Source organism: Gorilla gorilla, chromosome 23 (assembly GCF_029281585.2).
Source record: "Gorilla gorilla gorilla isolate KB3781 chromosome 23, NHGRI_mGorGor1-v2.1_pri, whole genome shotgun sequence".
In the NCBI taxonomy this organism is placed as follows: Eukaryota; Metazoa; Chordata; class Mammalia; order Primates; family Hominidae; genus Gorilla; species Gorilla gorilla.
Window position 1 is genome coordinate 16,346,278 of NC_086018.1, and position 20,789 is coordinate 16,367,066.

The following is a 20,789-nucleotide window of genomic DNA, read 5'->3' on the forward strand; positions in this document are numbered from 1 at the left end:
GGAGCGAGGAGAGCGCAGTCTGGGCTCGCGGTTCCGGCTGGGGGCCGGGCACCCCGGGGCCACCACGGCAGGCCCAGATGGGGACTCCGGTTCCAACTCTCCTGGCCCAGAGGCTCTAGGGTGGTCTTGTCTGTCTCACTCCGGGGGCAGAGAGGACGCAGACAGACCCCAGCGCCACTGCTCGGCCGCGATGGTGCCTTAGACCCAGGTCCTGTGGGCTCTGGCCCGAGACCCCTCCCTCTGGGAAGGCCGGTGACCGGGACAGTCCACCTCGCAGGCGCGCCGGCGCGGAGCCCGGACCTCAGTCCGCAATGACTCAGCAAGGGCCGGTGGGATTCTACATGGTCCTGCGATATCCAGGCGATGGAGTCTCGCCTCTAAGGTGGCCCGGGGAGCAGGAAGGTACGAGCCTCAGCTGAGCGAAACCCTCCTTGCAGCCACCACGGAGGGACGGGGCGCGTCTCCTTCTGAATGACGCAAGGGGCGGGGAAGGCGCGAGGCGCGCCGCGATCGGGGACTGTCGTAAGACGGGCGGGGCGCGCTGCGCTCCGGACTGTCATAAAAGGGGTGGGATGCGCCGCGGTCGGGATGACGTGAGCTGGGGGCGCTCGTCGCTGCAGCCGGCGGCTAGCGGGCATCCGCGCCATGGAGCGCTACGCGGGCGCCTTGGAGGAGGTGGCGGACGGTGCCCGGCAGCAGGAGCGACACTACCAGCTGCTGTCGGCGTTACAGAGCCTGGTGAAGGAGTTGCCCAGGTACGCGGGCGGGGCGGGCGGCTGCCTGCCGAGGCCGCATCATGTCCCGCCGGGGCTCACCGCGCTCCTCTACCCCGCAGCTCATTCCAGCAGCGCCTGTCCTATACCACGCTCAGCGACCTGGCCCTGACGCTTCTCGACGGCACCGTGTTCGAAATCGTGCAGGGGCTACTGGAGATCCAGCACCTCACCGAAAAGAGCCTGTACAACCAGCGCCTGCGCCTACAGAACGAGCATCGAGGTGCGCGGGGGCAGCGGGAGGAGGTGCCGCCTCCTCGGGGTCGGCGCCTCCCGGCAGCTCTTGGTATCTGTGCAGCTCGGCTCCTTCCTTGGGAGTGTTCGGAAGAGGTCCCTAAGATTAACAAAATCAAGGGCGCAGAGACTGAGACAGCGCCTTTTTGGTGACCAATGTGTCCAACGAGTTTTGTTTTCAGTTGCGCAGCCCACCCCCTTCTTAGCAGAAACTCCCTGTTCGGGCTTCCCTGTGCCTCACGCCCTTCCAGGCCTGATGGCCCTAGGCCTCCGTGCTTGGTTGGCCGGCAGGCTGACTCTGGTGGTAGATCTGACTGCGTTGCCCTCCGGTAATTGGAGTTCTGTTGACAGCTGAGCAGCGCCCTTGGGTAGTTGGAGGTCTGTTGGCAGCTGTGCGGCGCCCTTCAGGGTCAGTTCCCTCTCAGGTCTGCAGGGCCTCATTCTAGTTGCACATCAAATTCCTAAGCACTCTCTCCTGTGGCGCCCTCCCAAACCAGAAGAGCTTCCCACTTGAGCCGCATGCTTCCTGGGCTTCGGAGCCCTTTCCTGCAAATTATATAGGGCAGGTCCCCCTGCACCATCAGATTTCCACCTTTGCTGTTTTATTTTTCCCAAACTTCTTATTTTAAAAGTTCAAACATTTGGGAAAACTGAAAAGACAGTGTAGTGCATACGCTTGTGCTCTCCACCGAAAGTTCAGTAGTTAACATTTTGCTCTAGTTCTTGATATCCCAAAATACATACATGTGACAGCATAGCATTCACCAAGAGTCTTCAGCATTCCTGGAGACCAGGATTTTCAACCCAGCCATGTTGACATTTGTGGCTGGGTAAGTCTTTATGGTGAGATGCTGTCTTGCGCATTGCAGGATGGCAGGGGTACCCTCCCTAGTCCTGAAAACCAAGAATGCCTCCAGACAACCAGGGGGGTGGGGTCAGCCTTGGCCTTGGATTGGGAGCAAGTGCTCTAGAACAAGAGCGGTCTCCTACACAGCTGCAGAGGGTAGCCCCCTGAGAAATTAACTGTTCCGGGTGTCTCCTGACTTTCAGTGCACGGCCACATCATGGTACCTAACTTGTGGCAAATTGTTGCTTTATAAGTAAGGATCCAGTCCAAGTTCATGTACTACAATTGGTTACTTTGGTCTCTTTGCTTCTGGAACAGTCCCCAGCATTTATTGTGGCATTGACTTTTTATAGAGTCTAATTCTATAATTAGAATGCCCTGCTCTGGATCTATCAGAGGAAATGCTTCCTCGTGCATTTAACCTGCTTCTCCACTCTCTGGGTTTACTGTACACTGGACTGCTGGTAGGAGCCTGATTAGAGGCAGGTTTAATGTGGCAAAAATTCCTCCTAGCGGTGCAAGGCCCCCTTCCCCAGAAGGCAGGCAGTGTCCATCTGCTCCAGGATTGGTGTGTTTCTATCAAGAATGGATGTTGGATTTTGGCAGTCCCCTTTTTGGCAGCTCTTGAGATGATCACGTGGTGAATCATTTTCTATTACTACAGTGAATTACAGTCACTTGAATTCCATCCTACTGGGTCGTGCTGTAGTACCCTTTTTATGTACACTGGATTTGATTTGCTAAAATCTTAAGAACGTTTTGGTCTATGTTCATGATAAACTGTGGTCTATAGTTTTCATGTAATATCTGGTTTGGGTATCAGGGTTTTTGCCAGCCTTATAGGATGAGTTTCGAAGTGTTCTCTCCTCTTCAGTTTTCCAGAAGAGTTTGTGTAGAATTGGCATTACTTCTTCCCCTAAATGTCTGGGCGACTGTGTTTTTAAAATTTTTTATTGAGCTGTAAGATGCATGCAGTTTACTAATCCCAAGCGCATGGCTCATTATTCCTTAATGCCCAGACTGTGCCATGTGTGGCCAGTTGGGGGCGCTCCAGGCACCTTTAGATGCCGCCCCATCATTCTGTGAGCACTTTCTTGCTTTCTGGTTCAGGTACGTGTTCAGGCTCATCTTTTCTTGTTTTCTCCGTGTCTCAGTCCTGGAATCGGCCATTTTCCCACAGAGTTGTAGTTCTTTCTAGCAGGATGGGGAGTTTCAGTAACTGCCTGGTCCCAATGCTGTTTGTGCTTCAGAAGGTTTGGGCCAGGTCCTGGTTCCACCAGCAGCAGGCATGCCTGCGTTGACTTTCTGCTTCTCCTGCTGATTTGGCAGGGGCGACTGGCTGCTCCTGCCTCCTTTGTGTTCCCGGTCGTGTCTAAGGCCAGGCCCCTTCTGCCCTGGCAGCTGGCGTGGCTCTCTTCTTGCCTTTTGGTTGTGTATCTAGTGGAATCTGGTAGTGGACCTGGCACTTGTAGCAATGTTTGATCAGTAGAGTGAAGGAGATGGCATTTCCCTGCTTCCCTGTGTTATGGAGCTGTCTTGAGGGGGGCTTTTGGTAAATACCATCGTCGAGGTGTGTACAGAATGCCAAGAAACAGGAGATTGGGGAAGGCTGTAGGCATAGCCGGAGCCAGGCTACCTGCAGGGGAGCCTCAGGGGCCGTGGAGTTCCCTGGAGACTTGCCACCAGAGAAGAGTTGCAACATCAGGGCTCTTCCCAGGAACAGAGTGTTGGATTTCGCGTTTTGTTGTGGCCAGGGACCCCTCCTTCCTGGGGAACTGTAGCCATTTGGCACTTAATGCACTGGCGCCAGCTGCGGGGTGCTCCATGTTCCATTTTGCCATGATGGTTTATGTCCCATGATCGCTTCCTCTGTACACTCCCTTCAGACTAGAGTTTGCACATCTGTGTTTGTGCACAGTTTAGCAGGGACAGTGGAGCTTTGCTTGGTGGCCGAGGGTGAGCCCCTCAAAGCCACACAGACTCCCTGGCCCAGAGCCTCACAGGCTTATGACACCCCAGGTTCATCCCAAACTTGGGCCTCCCAGGTCAGCTCACCCTTCTCCCTCTGGTGCTGTGTAGGGGCTGGGAGCTGCAAATGGGGGAGGGGGCTGCCCACCCTGAAGGGCAGCACCAAGGGTGGAGGGGCCAACCACACACCTGGTGGGCAGAGGTCCCATGCTCAGGGTCAGCGACCCGGCTCCTCCTGCTCCTTTCCCATGCCTTTGCCTGAGGTGGTCTCCAACACTTGAGTAGATGTCCTACGGCCTGTGGCCACGGGGGCCCTGAAGCCCTCAGACTGCAGCCTCCCTCCCGCCTGCCTCCTCCAGCTGCCCTGGGTCTGGGGCTGCAGCTTTGGCCCCACCTGGCCAGTCTTCCCCACCCCACTCTCTTTCAGTGCCCCGCACCTTCTGGAGTCCCCTGGAGACTTGCCACCAGATAAGGGCCCAGCCCTGGGTGACAGTGGGGTGGGAGGATGGAGGAGGCTGGCGTCCTCCCCAGTGCAGACAACCCTTTGGCCTGGCTGCTCTGCTGCACTGGCAAGGCAGGTGCCCATGGGTGAGGGCTGCTGCCGAGTCCCACCGCCTGCTGACGGGCTCTCATCCCTCCCAGTGCTCAGGCAGGCGCTGCGGCAGAAGCACCAGGAAGCCCAGCAGGCCTGCCGGCCCCACAACCTGCCTGTGCTTCAGGCGGCTCAGCAGCGAGAACTAGAGGTACCGGGGGCGCAGGCAGGGTGGCCGGCCCAGCTCTCCTGTGGGCACCACCTGGCTCTGCTGACTGGGCTGAGCCGAAGGGGTGTGTGGGGCTCAGGTGTGGGTGGCCACCCCGGGCCTGAGTGGGACACTGGAGGCCTAGTGAGTCCCACCAGGTGGCTCCTCGCTGAGGGTGCCAGGTGTGCTGGGACTGGGTGGAGGGTGAAGGCCCATCGGTGCTCCCCTGGAGTCCATTAGTGCCCCTCGTGGGTTGGGTTCTCCACAGAGCAGGTGGCCTCGGGGGGTACAAAGGCAATGGTGGGGTGATGGGGCCAGCCAGGAAGGGGCCCTTCCTTCTCCCCGGGAGCACAGGGACAACCAGAGACTGGCATGTAACCAACAAGTCGTGGGGCAGGGTGTGCCTGCGGAGATGTGTGTGTGGTCCCAAGGCAGCCCCAAGTCAAAGCATTCGTGGAAGCCCCTTGGGGCCCCCTTCAGGGGTTCACATGGCCGAGGAGAGGCCTGGGTGTGGTGAGGATGCATTGGTGGTGTCAGAGCTGGTGCTGTTGGGGACGGCAGCAGGAGCATGTGTTTGAGCTGCCCTCACCTCCCCCGCCGCCCCCGGCCCCACGGCAGGCGGTGGAGCACCGGATCCGTGAGGAGCAGCGGGCGATGGACCGGAAAATCGTCCTGGAGCTGGACCGGAAGGTGGCTGACCAGCAGAGCACACTGGAGAAGGCGGGGGTGGCTGGCTTCTACGTGACCACCAACCCACAGGTCAGTGCCTGGGCCTGCTCTGCCCTAGCCCGAGTGCCCCTGGGCCCCTGGGCCCCATTCCATCTGGGATTTCACTGCTGGTCCCTGGGGAGCCAGGCTCAGGGTATAGGGGGTGAAGTGGAAGGATTGAGGCTCTGGAAAGGATTTCTGTGCCATTCCCAGCATGGAGGCCAGGCCCATTCCCTACAGGGGGGTGAGCCAGCCAGCCATGGGCACTGCCCACCCTCCCCAGGCCTGCTGTGCCCCACAGGGCCCTCTTCTGCTCCCCTCCTGCATGCCATTCCAAGTGGCCCTGCTGGGGGCAGAGGCTCAGATTCCGAGTGGCCCTGCTGGGGGCAGAAGCTCAGATTCCACCCTGTCCTGGCAGGCCATGACCAGGCTTCACAGGATGGTCGCCCCGTGGGCTCACTGCCTGGCACCCTTGGGCCGGGATGAAAGGGGCCTGGGGGTCACTCTGGCCTTCATGGGGCCCCTCTGTATCCCAGGAGCTGATGCTGCAGATGAACCTGCTGGAACTCATCCGGAAGCTGCAGCAGAGGGGCTGCTGGGCAGGGAAGGCAGCCCTGGGACTAGGAGGTCCCTGGCAGTTGCCTGCTGCCCAGTGTGACCAGAAAGGCAGCCCTGTCCCACCATAGCCACAGGCAGCAGAAGTCTGGGCAGAGTTCATCTTCTTGACCTTTGGCCACTGCCTTCCCAGCTGCCTGCAGGGGGTTCCCCTTGCTGAGGAGAGGCCAGGTGGACCCCAGCTGCCTGTCACCCTTCATCTGGGACTTGCTGTCAAACCCTAGGATAGTCTCATAAAGGGGAGGCTGGGCCAGCCTGCTGCTGTCTGCTTCAGGACCCGGCAGAGAGTGAGGCTGGGGGTTCTCACACCTTACTCCACGGGGCATATCCCAACCTGCACTGGGGCCCACCCGAGTGCTTGGTCTGGTCTCAGCCGCTCCCTTGGCAGCTGCAGCCCCCATGCAGAAGAGGCTCCAAGGCCCAACTTCTGTGTGACCCAGAGAAATAAAGATGCCTCAGTGTGGCCCACATGTGGCTTGTGTGATAGCTGCAGGTTCTGCCATAACCGGGGCCCTGGTAGGGCCCCCACCTCTGTTGCAGCAGAGGCCTCTACCTGGGGGCCCCTTCCTGGGCTGTGTGCCCAGCCCACCACCCCTCCCCCTGCACAGAGACTGGGACCCTCCAGCCTTTCCTGCCCCAGCCCTGGTCCCAGGATGCTGTCACTGCCATCTGTACAGGGGCCCCCATCCAAGCCCCAGGGCATGAGGACCACATCCAGCCTGCTTTGTGGGGCTGGGGGCTGGAGAGCATGGGAGAAGTCCCGGGGTGTAAGTATGCGCCTGCTGCAGCCTGGTCAGTGTCCTGTGGGAACCACTAGGAGGAGCCTGATGCAGGTCACTGGGATAGAGGACTCAGGGTGGCAGGAATGGCCTGAGGAGGAGCCCTGCGGGGAGGCGTGCCAGGCCCACCTGGGGAGCTTGGCCTCTGCATCTGCATGGGTCCCCTCCGTGCTGGCCTGGGCCAATGGGCCCTGCTGGGTCCTTGTGGAGTCAGGGTTGGGGGTGTCCAGCACCCTGGGTGGCCAGGTCTGCGCAGGGCCTGGCCCCCAGGAACAGATGATGCTGGAAGCCAGAGTTTGGGATGAGACTTCTCTGACCCTGTCTGAGCCACTCCCTCTTTGTTGCCCAGAGCTGACCCTGTGTGAGGGCAAAGGGCTCTCAGCTGCAGGAACAGTGGTTTATCGACCAGGCAGGCCTCCCCAGCCCGGCCACTGCTCCCCGAGGGGCTCGGGCTGTGTGGGCTGGCCTTGGCAGAAGGTGGACAATCCTCTAGGTCCAAGGACATGGGGGTCACAGAGGTGGGGGCCTTGGGCCCACACATCCGAGGAAAGTTCCTAACAGTTACCAGCAGCTATCCCAGGCAGGTATCAGGGTCGGCCCACACCTGAGTGCCCCCACCATTGGCAGGGCTGGGAGGCACCTGACTCCACCTCCAGCAGCTCTGCAAGTGTGGAGTGAAAAAAGGTGAATCTGTGTGAGGATGGGGTTGGCTGCAGCTGTGGTGATGGCCTGGGCGGGGGCAGGGGGTGCTGGAGGCTGAGGGTGGGCTGGCGGGTGCTAGGCAGGGCGATGGAAGAGGTTGCCAGTTCGGAGCCGCCTCAAGAGCTCCAGCCACAGCAGCTGCCGCTCCCGATGGGTGCCCTTCATGAGGCTGCTGTTCTCCAGGGCACGGCGGGACAAGTAGGGCAGCACCTCCATCACGGGGCCGTAGGGCACGTACTTGTACACGGGGTAGCCGGCCTGGCCTGCACGGAGGCAGATACACCATGAGGCCCAGGCCCAGCACCGTACCCCATCGCACCAGGGAGGGCCCCACTCACCCAGCGGGAAGCTGATCTGGTCACACATGCCTAGCAGCTGTCCAAAGTACACCTGGTGGTCAGCAGGATGCAGGCCCAGCTCCTCCATCCTGTGCAGGTGAAGCCAGGAACTGAGGGCCAGTTCCAGGACACTGTCCCCGGTGCAGGGATACAGGGCTCCTGTCCCAGCTCTGAGCCTGTCCTGCCACCCCAGGTGCCCCATCTGCACTCTCCAGACTTCATCCCCTGCAAGGTGGGGCTGGGGTATGGGCTCTGCCTGGCCCTGCCCCAGTGAGGCCTCTTCCCAGCAGGACTCTGCTGGGCTGCCCTACTCTTCTCCCTGGGGAGGCCTCAGCCCTTAGCCAACAAGGCCTCCCTCCTGCTTTCCCTCCCCTCTCCTCTCTCACCTCTCCTCTAGCTCCCTTCTTGGAGGTGCAGTCCTTCCTCGGGCCCTGACCCACCCAGCAGCCTGCCCCACAGGGCAGAGAAGCTCCTCAGCTCTCCTGCCATCCCGTCCTCAAGCCCCTCCAGGGTTCTGTGGTATGACTGGTCTCCGGCCCCTGCCCTCGCCCTCTGTGGGCTGCTGCTCTGCCCCATCCCCACAGCTGCTGTGTCCCACACAGCTGCCACCAGCCCCCGAGTCCTCGGAAGGCGGCTGCTCTGAATCGAGATGTGTTCCAAACGTCAAATACACACAGGACTTAGGAGACTTTGTAGAAAAATAATGCACAATGCCGCGTTGCTTTTCTAAAAGCAACTGGAATACAATTTGAAGTAATATTTTGAATATTTTGGGTTAATTAAAATTATTCTTGAAATTCATTTTATCTTTTTCCTTTAACGTAGCTACTAAATTTTAAATTACAGTTGTGGCTTGCATTATATATCTATTAGCACTGCTCAGATATTGGGGTGGGGCCCTCAACTCTGTCCTGTCTTCACACCACCCCTTATAGGGTCTTACAAAGATTCTCAGGGTCTGAAATATCCATGCAGTGACAGTTCTCAAGTTTCATCTCCAGCTTCCTATATGCAGGTATCCCGACTTCGCTGGTCTGCACAGCACTGGGGTCCCCAGCCAGGGGCGAGTTCCGCCTGCTGCTCACGCATCACCCAGGACCACCCAGTCTAAAGCAGGCACCCATCTCTGCCACATCGCCCTGGTCTCCATCTTGTGTCTTCCTCAACCCCAGGACATGAACGCGAGAGCCGGGGGCCACTGCTGGCTGCCCCCTCCCCTGCTGGTGTGCACAGCCTCTGCCATGTGACTGCGGCTCCTCCCAGCGCAGGACAGTGGCTCACTCCACCTGGCATCTGGGCTTGGCCTCATGAGGCACTTTTGCCAGCAGGGAGGTACCAAAGGTGACACAAGCAGAGGCTTGCTCTCTCCAGGCCTTCTGGAAGCCTGAGCCCACCACGTGCCCAAGCCTGGGCTGGCCTGTGGGACGCTGGACCCGGGATGCACTCTCCTTTATTACACCAGCCGTGAATGAGCTCATTAGGCCCCACCGGCCCCAGATCACAGATGCAGGAGGGACACAGGCACAACCAGCAGCAGAAGCATCAGCTGAGCCAGCCCACCCCTGGCCTACAGAACATGCCACTGTTCCAGCCTCTAAGTTTGGGGCTGGTTTGTTCCTTGGCCAAAGCCAACTCGGGTTGTTTGAGGGTGGGTGGTGTGGCAGTCTGGGCCCAGCACAGGACAGAGCAGCTGCCATAGTCTAGAACTACTTACCCATGGGAGGGGACCCCAGCTCCCCAGAGCTCCCCAGCCACCCACAGCAGGGGCAGAGCTGAAGCTTGCAGGGGTCCAGCCTCTCAGGCAGGGATGTGAGCGTGGTACTGGGGGAGCCCGGCACAGGGCCCCTTGGGGCCAAGAGGAGAGAGCCCGGCTGCCACTCAGGGGAGGGGGAAGCTGTGTCCACTGGGGAAGCCACTGCCACAGCAAGATAGTAGGGACAGACAGGTGCCGGGGCGAAACTGGAGAGAGGAAGCCCTGCTGAGGGCAGGCTGTCCTTTCGGAGTTGGATGGTGATGTGTCTAGTCAGGCTGTGAGTCCACCAGCATTGAGAGTCCACCCAGAGGCTGGGAGTCCTGACTACAAGCTGAGAGGAGCCCCCACCAGCTCCCGAGTGCTGGGCACTGCTGGCCACCAGGCCTGTGCGTGTGGAGAAAGTGAGTCTGTCCAGCTCCCGAGTGCTGGGCAGTGCTGGCCACCAGGCCTGTGCGTGTGGAGGAAGTGAGCCTGTCCAGCTCCCGAGTGCTGGGCACTGCTGGCCACCAGGCTTGTGCATGTGGAGAAAGTGAGTCTGTCTATGTCCCGAGTGCTGGGCAGTACTGGCCACCAGGCCTGTGTGTGTGGAGAAAGTGAGTCTGTCCCATCACTGACATATCTATGACAATTAGCAGAGGGTCAGGGCACAAAAATGGGTGTGCTGCAATTTCAGGCCATGAAAAGGCAGCAGCATCATGAACAAAGGCTGAATGTGGGCATCACTGAATGATTTCAGAGCCGTGAGTCAGCTCCCTGAGCAGCACCAGGATGTGTCCTGTTGGCTGCAGCCCTGGCCCCAAGCCTGGCCCTGTGGCTTCACAGCTTCTTGGGGAGCCCCCTCGTGCCACAAGCCCTGGATCTGGGGCACCCTGCCCTGCTGAGAGTGGAGCTCCTGCTCAGCTCCTAGGAAGGCGAGAGCCAACGAGGCCACTGCCCAGGCCCCCGAGGGTTCTAGGGGGTCCCATCCCTGGGAAGGCGGAATCTGGGAGGGGAGGGGGACCTAGGACCCCATTGTGTGCACAGCTTGGGCTAAGGCATGAGATAAGACCAGGGTGACAGTACAGGAGTATCCAAGAACTTATTTCATCTAACTTCTGCATTTGACTTGTTAGAATTCTACCGAAGTTGTGCTCCATGGGACAAATGTTTAAAGAGAAAACAAACCGTTACATTCCAGATGTAGTTAAAATGTTAAGGGCGTATTAATGAGGTGGCACTGTGGAGGCCTCCTGAGGGACTGGGCTCCAACACTGCATTTGTACCTTTCAGGAGCCATCCGAATACCCTAATGAAATTTAGTTTTTTAATTGTGAAGTTTAACAAGTCAGATGTTAATTTTTAAAAGTCTGGGTACAGTGGCTGATGCTTGTAATCCCAGCACTTTGGGAGGCCAAGAAGGGAGGATCACTTGAGGCCAGGAGTTTGAGACCAGTCTGGCCAACATGGTGAAACCCTGTCTCTGCTAAAAATACAAAACATTAGCCAGGCGTGGTGGCACGTGCCTGTAATCCCAGCTACTTGGGAGGCTGAGGCATGAAGAATTGCTTGAACTTGGAAAGCGGAGGTTGCAGTGAGCCGAGACCATGCCACTGCACTCCAGCATAGGTGACAGAGCGAGATTCTATCTCAAAAAAAAAAAAAAAAAAGTTAATTTTAAAAACCAACGTAACTGCAAAAAGCCATTGTGCTCTCACAGTCCGATGTCCAGAATGCCAGCGGGCCTGGGCCTGCCCACTGAAGCCACCCTCCAGCTCATTTCACCAGCCTTTCCCCACAAATGCCCGACCACCCAGCAGGTCGCTCTGCCCACCCTGAGCTCTGCGCTGCTGCCACCTCTCCCCAGCCGGAGGAGACAACGGCTTGGGGTGGGGTTTCGGTGCAGGGTGGGGCACACCTACCTGCGCAGTGCGAAGCGCACTGTGTCCTCATTGTGGGAGGCCACCATCACCTTGGCCTTGGCATTGTGCTTCAGCTCCTCCAACACGTAGTCCAGGCACCTGTGGAGAGTGCCATGTGAGCCCAGTTCCAGGCCTGTGGCTGCCTGCACCTCTCATTACCAGCTGCACAGAGAGGAGGCCGAGGGCAGACCCAGATCCATCCAGTGAGCTGGCTCTTTCCAAGGGTATCCACAGGATCAGGAGGAACAGGAGCAGCATCTGCCCCGCCCAGCACCTCATGAAAAAGAAAGACCAGTAACCAAGCAAAAGCGATGTCTGGGACCAGACAATTCACGCAGAACCAGCTGGGGGGCAGAGTCCCTGCATCAAACGTGCTGTGACTCTGGGGACCAGCCCAAACATGCCCATGAGCCTCATGACAGACACAGCTTTGCTTCTGGGGAGGGATTGTACAGTGCACCCCTGGCCCTGCAAGGAAATAAAAGGGAAGCAGGTCCCTGTAGGGCACAGTGGGGGTGGGCATCCCGGTGCACCAGGAAGCCCGAGCAGTACAGCCCTCCTGCAGCGAGGACACTCAGCAGGCTTGACCATGCGCACATTCTCTCTGACCCAGCAAGTCCATTTCCAGCAACCTAGGACAGCTGCATCCTCAGACACAAAACCCCTGACAGCCCGTGTGTACCACAGAGGGTGACGGTATGTCCAGCGAGTCCGTTACAATAACCAGACTAAAAACCAATAAGATCAAAGATGCTGGACACATAGCCCCGGGCACCCCATGCTGGCTGTTAACAGCACCACTCTGCAAGCCCACACAAGAGGACCCAGATGGAACACAAAATGAAAAACACATCGGGCAGAGGACACGCTACAACGCAAACAACAATGGCGGAGATGTGTGCGCTGTGGCACGACATGCACAGCGGCTGCAGGAGGGGAGCTGGAGCCAACCAGGAGACACTTGGGGTCTCTCTGAATTTGCAGCATGCACACACGCCTCTAAGAGGAAAAGCCCATGGTTGGCCAGCCTGTGCTACATGAAAAGATCACCAAGAAACTAGAGCAGTAAAAGCAGGTGCAGAACAGCTGATGGGCGATCCCACTGTGTGAACTGAAAAGCAAACAGGCTGAGCCTGCAGGGTGGGGAGGACCAGGTGCTCGTGCACATCTCTGGATCTAAGTGTCTGCAGGAGCAGGCTCAGGGAACTGTGGCCAATTTTTGCTTTGTTCAATAGGCTTTTCTATATTTATAAAAGAATAACCTTAATGTTTTTGAAAAAGTAACACATGACACAAAAGCAGAGGAAATATCAGTTTTGGCCTCAGGACACACGTGGCTGCCACTCAGGCTGGGGGCTTCTGGCCCCAGCAGGGTGGGACAGGGTCAGCCCCAAGCAGCCTCTCCAAGCCTCTCCCTCAGGCCTGGTTTCTTGGCGCCCTGCCCTGAGGAGACAGAGGGGTGGAAGAGCTGTGCACCTGTGGTACATGGCATTGGTGGCCTCGTACGTGGGGTTGATGGGGTCCTCATAGCCGATCTCTGCCGCACGGGCTCGCTCCTGGGCCAGGTATGCGCCCCGCACCAGCTTGGCCCCAAAACACCAGCCCTCACGGCGAGCCAGCTCCACGTCCACGGTCACATTGTCATAGGCATCCTGCGGGGCCAGGGCCAAAAGTCACAGGGAGCCTGGGCAAGCCCAAGTGACAGCAGGATGGGGCCTTCCTGGGCCCAGGTGCAGTCACCAGGGCTGGGCAGCAGCTGCCTGGGGAGGTGCAGCTCAGGGCACCTGGAGCAGGTGTGGGTGAGGATGGGCCTCCAACCTCTGTCCCCAAGGAGCAATGGCAGTGGGGATGTCTGCAACTTCCTGTGTGGCCTGTGGACGGCCCTGTGGGTGCAGCTCAGGCGCCAGCAGCCATCATGTGCTCCAGACTCCCAGGCCGACCGGGAGGGGTGCCTACTGCGTGCTCCTGCCTGGACCCCTCCCCATGCCACCCTGTGTCCTCTGGGCACCCGGCTCACCCCTGAGAGCTCTGGACCTGCTAACATCCCTGAGCAGTTTGGGGCCCAAAGGCTAGGGTGGGCTCCCTGAATACATGTGACATCCTGGGTGAGTCTTTCCGGGGAGGGCCCAAAGCTTTCAGGAGGTTCTTAGGGGCGCTGAACTGAAAACATGCTGGAGGAAATGGTCATGTGATGCCTTCCAAGTTTGGGGTGTCGGGTACATCTAGTGGACCCTCATAAAGATCGTTGTCTTCCTCCTGCTCCTTAGACACTCTTGGCTGGTTCTGAGAGCCAGGGGAGAGGCTGCGGGCAGCGGGCCTTTCTTGCTACTCTGAGGCAGTCACCCTGGCCTCGGCCTCCTCTGCAGGCCTGGCTGTGGCCACCACCTAAGGGGCTCTTTCCTGGACCCTGGGGCCTGCTGGGTGAGCTGTGCTGCAGAAGACCCCAACAACCCCTTGGGGGCACGGCCCACTCCCTCCTCCATCCCATGAGCTCCCTGGTGGGTGCTGAGTGTAAAACCAGGCAAATGCCAGGGAGCTCAGATGAGAGGAGCCCCTCCTGTGGGGTCTCCAAGCCCCAAGGCAGGGAGGGGCTGAGCGGGGGCTTGCCTTGAGGTAGCACTGGTATGTGTTGAAGATGAGCGGCTTCTCCACATTGAACTTCCGCTGCATCTCCAGCGTCAGGCGGCTGATGGCCGGCTGGAAGTAGGTCTGCTCGGCATCCACCATCAGCCGCACGCCCATCTCTGTGGCTTTCTGAGAGGCGCAGGGGGTGGGAGAGTGGGAGCAACTGTTGCTCAAGTGAGGCAGGTGCCCTCTTCTCCACGAGTCCCAGTCCCCTCTGCCTGAGCAGGACAGCTCACCTTGGCCAGGACATCCATCCGCTGTAGCATCCTCGTCATCTGTAGCTCCTCCTCCTCAGTGAACCGGGACAGCAGGGGCTCCAGCTGTCCTGTCTGGGGGTGCAACACGCGGTCAGGCCACAGCAAGGGCTGGAAAGTGCCACCCTGAGGCCCAGGCTAAACCTCTCTCAGTATTCCCAGCCCACAGGAACCCTCTCACCCGTCTGTGCAGGGCTGGGAGGGAGGGCCACCTGGACAAGCAGCACAGTGCCCCTGAACCTCCAACGCAGCCAGTGCACTGCCCTATGCGGGGCCTAGGGGTACCATCAGGGAGCTCAGTGCCCATGTCAGTGGGCCCCAGGCTCAGTCCAGGCCTGCACTCCGAAGTGTGTACTCCCCAGTTCCCACAGAGGCCCCACCGTTGTGGGAGAGCCCCCTGCAGCTCCCATGTGACATTGAACAAGTGAACACTGATCACCCAATTGTCAAACAGAAGGGCTCCGCCTGGAGCAGGCAGAGGGCCCAGGAGGAAGACCCCTGGCTACAGGCAGACAGGGCAGTTGTGCAGCACGTGCTGACACGTAGCCAGGGACCAGGGCAATCACCAGGATGAGGCCTTCAAGGAGCTGGTGCTCAGAGGCCGTGGGGACCCATCCCGCACGGCCTCCCACTCACCCCTTTGCTGGCCCCAGCAGCCTTGCCTCAACAAACAGTACCACTCTATCCCTTGCTACACCATGCTAAAGTCTCCAACAGCTGGTGGCCTTGGTGCACAGCCACACGGTACGCACTGCACCCCGAGACTCTGGGTTGGGGGCTCTAAGTTTGAGGCTGGGCCCTTAGTGGACTGGGGCTAGATGTGTCATGGAAAGCTGCCTCTGCAGGATGTTTTCTGAAGGTGCTTCTGTTCTTTCTTTGAATCCCAGTTTAAGCTGTGGATTCAAGCAGTCTGCCAGGTCCTGGGCCCCCCTCCCACAGGCAAATGAGTTTCATTCCTCTCCCCGCTGCATACAGGCTGGCCTGGTGACATGCTTCTAACAAACAGAACTTGGCAGAAAAGACACCGTGTGACTTCTGAGGCGAGGCAGGAAAAGGTCACCCAGCTTCTGCCTGGCTCTCACGTCTCAGGGGACACTGGCCCTTAGAGCCCAGCCGCCATGTTGGGAAAAAGTCCAAGCCACAGCCAGCACCAACTCCCAGACATGTGAGTGGGCGCCTCCCCCAGGTCCCAGCGCCACCACTCTGTGAGTACAGCTACCCAGGAGACCCCAGGGGAGGACTGCCCAGCTGAGCCCTGTCAACCCCAGAACCATGAGGCAGAAGCAGAGTGGCTGCTGCCGTTTTAGGCCTCTGAAGTTTGGGGTGACCTGATGCACAAGACAGATGACTTGGGGAAGGCCCCCAGACCGCCTCTCCTTGTGGTGTCTTAAGGCTCCGTGTGGGTCTCTGTCCCGCCAAGCACTCTGTGGACACTAGTGGGTTTGTCTTATTTTCCCCCTGGACCATAGGGGGTCTGTGGGGCCATAGTGTGCAGTGATTTTGGTCATGTTAAGTTCCCAGGGTAGGCAACAAGAGACACATGTGGCAGGCTGAATTCCCTTCTTAGCGCAGCGCCCTGCTGAGCTGGGCCTCACTGAGGAGTGGAGGTGTTACCTGTGCGTTGGGGACCACCAGGTGCTTGGAGAGCTTGGTTCTGCTGTCGATGAGGCTGCTCCAGTCCAGCAGGTCCACGGTGCTGAGGGAGGAGGCACATCAGCAGAGTGGGCGACCCGACCTGTGGGTGCTAGGGTCGGGTGGGGGATCGAGGCCCAAACCTGTCCGTTCACCACCCACCACAAAACTCACCTCGGTGTTCAGTTTTAAAAGACAGAGAAAATATAAATATTGTTTTCTGTTTAAAAATTTAAAACCAGCGGTGTGCGGTGGCTCAAACTTATAATCCCAGCACTTTGGGAGGCTACAGCTGGCAGGCCACTTGAGCCCAGGGGTTTGAAGCCAGCCTGGGCAACATGGTGAGACCTGGTCTCTATAAAAAACTAATTAATTAAATAAATTTAAAACCAAAACACAAACAGTCCTGCATCTAGGCGGCTCTGAAAACACTGAGTACCCTAGGGCTGTTTTGGGCTTGTGGAGGGGCCGAGCATAGGCAGCCAGGCAGGAGGCGGACACAGCTCCGGGGGGCCAGGGAGGACACAGTGGGCAAGGCTGGCAGTGTGTGAGGGGATGGCTCACTACTGCACCACCCCAGTCACCTCCCCACTTCAACTGGAGGCTCCTGGTGATCTGGGTCCCAGCCCCTGGCTCCAAGGATGGGGCATGGGGCTCTGATCTTTCACCTGCCAGCGTGGACTCCAGGGAGGGCTGAGAGTGCCACCTTTGCTCTCGACGCAGATAATTCTATAAAGAGCCCTCTATGGGGTCTGTGCTGGCCCTGTGTCTCCCCTGCCCAGCCCAGCCCCAGCCTCAGGGACTCCTGAAGCCATCAAGTCCTGCTGTGTGAAAAGCAGTTCCTTCAGCACTGTCATCCCAGGGCCCACCCTCTCAGGCAGGGCAGCCAGGACTGGGAGACGTCACTGGGGCTTGGCTGGAACCATGGCTGATGCTCGTGTCCTCTCAGCCTGGGGGCTGCTCTCACCCAGACACTCCCAGGGTCTCTGCCGTGAACCAGTCCTCAATCTCAGCCCTGGATGTGATGCCCATCTTTGCGACACTTTCCTTGAGAAGTGAGAAGGCCTGGATCAGCCCCATTCACTCACATTTTATCCTTCCCCCCCACCCATTGGCCTCTGGTGCTGTTTCTGGCTTTATTACATCGTTAGTAAGAACAGGATCCATGTCTGGTTTGTTTCTACTGCAGAGACAGGTCTATTCCCACCCCGCTGCTGATGCACGCCCACGCCCTGCAGGGCTGGGTCTCCAGCCCTCCTGCCAGCATCTCCCCTCTCTGTTCAGAGTCCCTCTGACCTCCTCCTCCCCACCAGGCCAACCCCAGCAGCTGCAGAGTGAGCCACATGCCCTGGGTGAGTTCCCAAACCTCCAACCACTGCCCACCATGCCTCGTGTGACCCCACGGTGCCCACCCCTCACAAGCCACGGGAGTAGGGAAGGGGAATGCTGCCCCACCTGCAGCACCGCCACCTCCAGCTTGGTGTCCATGGCAGCCAGGCCCGCCTGCCCTTGCTCCACAGCCATTTGGTGAAAGAAGCACCTCCACTTGGCCAGCACCTCTGAGAACTGCAGCTGCAAACGCAGGCCTGAATGCCATCTGCACACGCCCCTGCCCACCCCAGTCCCCCACACAGCCCCTGTGGCCAGCTCAGGCCTCTAAGGCATGGGCACCTGTGTTTTTGGTGGATGCCCACAGCTGCCCTGAGATCTCACACAGCACCAGACTCTGCAGGTGGAAGGTTCTAGCACTTACCAGAAACTGGGGTCTCCCCAGTGCCGTGAGCTTAATGGCTATGAAGCCGTCATCGCTGACTCTACCTGTCAGAAGCCACAGGAAAAGCCATGACAGCCCTGAGAGGTGCATGGAGGCAGCGCAGGGTGGGACAGGGAGGGCCAGGGCCTGGCCAGCCCACAGCAGGCTCCTGACCCCACCCCACCCCGCCCATGAAGTCCTTGCACATGGCGCTCTAGAGGCCCTGTAGAGATGAGAGGGGGCTCCGTGGCGGGGTTTGTGTTTCCATGCAGGTGTGGGACAGCAGTGGCCACAGGAGCTGCCTGTCCCCTGCCGAGCAGCCCCCACAGGCTCCCTGCCTCGGTTTCCTCCCCTGTGCCACCAGCACCACAGGCTGCTCACACGTGGGTCACAGGACCCAGAAACACCGAGCGTGGCTAAGACAGAGACACCCCAGCGAGGTCCCCTTGCTCAGGCCTCTGCCCCAGAGCCCGAGTCTCTCAGGAACCTCTAACACAAGCGCAGGCTCCTGCCCCCGTGCAGCCAGCCCGCAGTCCCACCCTGTCCTCCAGGCCAGCCCTCCTGCAGCATTCTTGCCCCTGACACTTCTTTCCAAGCAACAACCAGAAATGTTCCTTTAAAGTGAAAGCAGATCTTACCATCTCATCTTGTTTCACGCCACCCCAGTGCAGGGCCTTCCCCTTACATCTGCCCCAGGAGAACAGGCAATGGATGAGGAGAAGACGCCCCTCACCCTGATGGCCCAGCATTCAGCTGGCCACTCTGACCCCCAGCCCCCGTCAGGAGGCGGCTTCCAAGCACTGCTCAGAAGTGCCAGGTGCAGCGGCATGCACCTATAATCCCAGCACTTTGGGAGGCCAAAGTGTAAGGTTCGCTTGAGGCCAGGAGTTTGAGACCAGCCTGGGCAACATGGTGAAACACCATCTCTACAAAAAATATGAAAATTAGCTGGGTGTGGTAGTGTGCGCCTGTAATCCCAGCACTTTGGGAGGCCAAGGTGGGGGGATCACTTGAGCCCAGGACTTCCAGGCCAACCAGGGCAACATAGTGACACCTCATTTTTTTTTTTTTTTTTGAGATGGAGTCTCGCTCTGTCGCCCAGGCTGGAGTGCAGTGGCGCGATCTTGGCTCACTGCAACCTCCGCCTCCTGGATTCAAGTGATTCTCCTGTCTCAGCCTCCCAAGTAGCTGGGATTACAAGCGCCTGCTGCCACACCCAGCTAATTTTTTGTATTTTAGTAGAGACGGGGTTTCACCATGTTGCCCAGGCTGGTCTTGAACTGAGCTCAGGCAATCCACCCGCCTTGGCCTCCCAAATTGCTGGGATTAGAGGCGTGAGCACTCCAGCCTGGGTGACAGAGCAAGATCCAGTCTCATTTGAAGCAAACAAACAAAAACATAAACAGGCCTGGGACCCGCTGCCCCTGACGGAGGGCTGCTGGGGCCAGCATGGGGCTGTGCAGGTCGGATGTTTCTAACACTGAAGGACACTGGGCCTTGCTGACCTCTGGCTTCTCTAGCCCTGGAAGCACCTGCTGCCCCCACCGCTGGCCCCCAGAGGCTGTGTCAGGGAAGGACAGAAGAAGATGCGGCACCAGCTCCCTGAATGGAACCTCCACCCCGGGCTAAGTGTGGCTCGGCAGCTGACATGGACCAACTTCCTACAGCTCCCGGTCCTGGCCCTGAGCCAGGGAGAAGGGTGGGGGGCATGAGGCGGGATCAGGGAACAGGGAGCTGGGGCAGGAGAGGAGATGCCTTCTGGGAGGCAGTGGGGCCCCTCAGGAAGGGGCTGAACAGTGAGGGACCCAAGTGTGATCAGAACCCAGCCCTCTGGCTCCTGCCCCAGCTTGGTGTTCACCCACCAGCACCTCCACGAGCCCAGGGGTCCACTGAGGCTGGGACATGGCAAGGGTATAGCCAGCAAAGAGGGGGCCCCACCTGAGGCTTCGATGCAGCGCAAGAAGGTCTCCATGTGGCTGTCACACTTGGCCTCATTGGCGTAGAAGTAGGTGCGGGCACTGATGACACCATTCCTGCGGTCCCCGAAGGCCCGGTGGGCCTGGTATTGCTTGTCCCGCTTATTCGTGCCTGGAATAGCGCATGCACGGCCTGAGCACAGCTCCAAACACCCACCCCCAGCACCCACACACCAATACCCCAGGGCCCCTGCCCTCAGGAGGGCTCCAAGCGTAGTGGCCTTGCCAGCCTGGCCCTGGCACTGCGCTGCCCCATGGTTCCCATCCCCAAGCCCACCCTCCTGTCTACACCGCGGCTCTTCCACCTGGAGTGCTGCATCCCCCTGGCTAAGCCTCCTCATGAGGCCAGGACGGCAGTCTCCTTAACAAAGGCCTGGGTCCACCAGGAGGCCACGAAAAAGGAGCAGGGCGTCTCCCCAGACACTTGCGAGTATGTCAGAGCCCAGAGCGACAGTGCAGGTGCCCTGGACATAGGGAGGAGCCCGGGCTCCAACGTCACCCCAAGGCCCACTTGTGCCCCAGCCTAGACTCTCTTGAGCCACCAAGGGGTGTGCGGAGTCGGGAGGGAGTCTGTTCCTGCGCGGCAGCCTCTCACTCACCACTGCCATCCCTCTCCGCAGCTGAGGTGCAGGACCTGTGGGAAGGAGGGGGAGAGCAAAGGTCAGGGTCACACCACCTGAGCCTCAGGTGACAGGCACGTTCCCACTGAGGCTGCATGGAGGGCCCCACCACAACCCCGGTGGAGGGTAGATTCCAAGGTGCAGCCCCAGCCCCACCCCTAGCCTGGGGTGGAACACTTGGGCCTGGGAGGGGCAGCAGTTTATGGGGCTGCTGTGTCCCAAGGGCTCAGGAAGCCCGGGGCTCCTTGTGGGTGGAGAAATCAGAACGATATTCCTGAGCTCTCAGAACAGCCCAGGGCTTGCAGCAGGTTCTCAAATAAAGGTAGTTACCTGGTTCCAAGACAGAGCCAGTCAGGGCTGAGAGGAACGGAGGCGGGAAGGCACCAGCACACAGAGGTCCCCAAATCCCCAGCGAGGACCCCTTACTCAGGCCTCCGCCCCAGAGCCAGGGTCTCCCAGGCAGCTCTGATGCAAGCACAGGCTCCTGCCCCCCCACAGCCAGCCCTGCAGTCCCGCCCTGTCCTCCAGGCCGGCCCTCCTGTAGCATTCTTGCCCCTGACACTTCTTTTCCAAG

General features: G+C 59.2%; 2 protein-coding genes across 9 annotated transcripts in view; one reads left to right on the forward strand and one right to left on the reverse strand.

The window, feature by feature from the left end:
- On the forward strand, positions 1–8,505 carry DGCR6 (DiGeorge syndrome critical region gene 6). Of its 4 annotated transcripts, none has more exons than XM_055374916.2 (5): positions 1–755; positions 836–996; positions 4,465–4,565; positions 5,181–5,321; positions 8,102–8,505. In XM_055374916.2, exons 1-5 carry the CDS (start codon positions 646–648, stop codon positions 8,345–8,347), a joined length of 759 nt encoding a protein of 252 aa, XP_055230891.1. In that variant the 5' UTR covers positions 1–645; the 3' UTR covers positions 8,348–8,505. The 4 variants fall into 4 exon arrangements, with proteins under 4 accessions (XP_055230891.1, XP_004063050.3, XP_055230888.1 ...); XM_004063002.5 differs by lacking the exon at positions 8,102–8,505 and adding an exon at positions 5,807–6,355; XM_055374913.2 differs by having other exon boundaries at positions 1–996.
- The window catches only part of PRODH (proline dehydrogenase 1), a 23,807-nt gene continuing 10,065 nt past the window's right edge, over positions 7,048–20,789 (reverse strand). For 2 of the 5 annotated variants that reach the window (XM_055374912.1, XM_055374911.1), the window contains 11 exons: positions 20,195–20,229; positions 19,558–19,707; positions 17,620–17,684; positions 17,322–17,438; positions 16,834–16,913; positions 15,849–15,930; positions 14,217–14,309; positions 13,963–14,109; positions 12,832–13,007; positions 11,356–11,454; positions 7,048–7,793 (listed from right to left, as the gene is read on the reverse strand). In XM_055374912.1, coding sequence (XP_055230887.1) covers positions 7,442–7,793; positions 11,356–11,454; positions 12,832–13,007; positions 13,963–14,109; positions 14,217–14,309; positions 15,849–15,930; positions 16,834–16,913; positions 17,322–17,438; positions 17,620–17,684; positions 19,558–19,707; positions 20,195–20,229 — 1,396 coding nt within the window. In that variant the 3' untranslated portion in view covers positions 7,048–7,441. Of the gene's footprint in view, positions 7,794–10,746; positions 11,079–11,355; positions 11,455–12,831; positions 13,008–13,962; positions 14,110–14,216; positions 14,310–15,848; positions 15,931–16,833; positions 16,914–17,321; positions 17,439–17,619; positions 17,685–19,557; positions 19,708–20,194; positions 20,230–20,789 lie in introns of those variants that run through there. The other 3 variants (XM_055374908.2, XM_063704906.1, XM_063704907.1) reach the window with 3 other exon arrangements.

Coding starts and splice junctions, on each gene's coding strand:
- DGCR6 (XM_055374913.2), top strand. CDS start 573: ATGCGCCGCGGTCGGGATGACGTGAGCTGGGGGCGCTCGTCGCTGCAG. Junction 997..4,464: donor CCTACAGAACGAGCATCGAG/GTGCGCGGGGGC, acceptor CATCCCTCCCAG/TGCTCAGGCAGGCGCTGCGG. Junction 4,566..5,180: donor CTCAGCAGCGAGAACTAGAG/GTACCGGGGGCG, acceptor GCCCCACGGCAG/GCGGTGGAGCACCGGATCCG.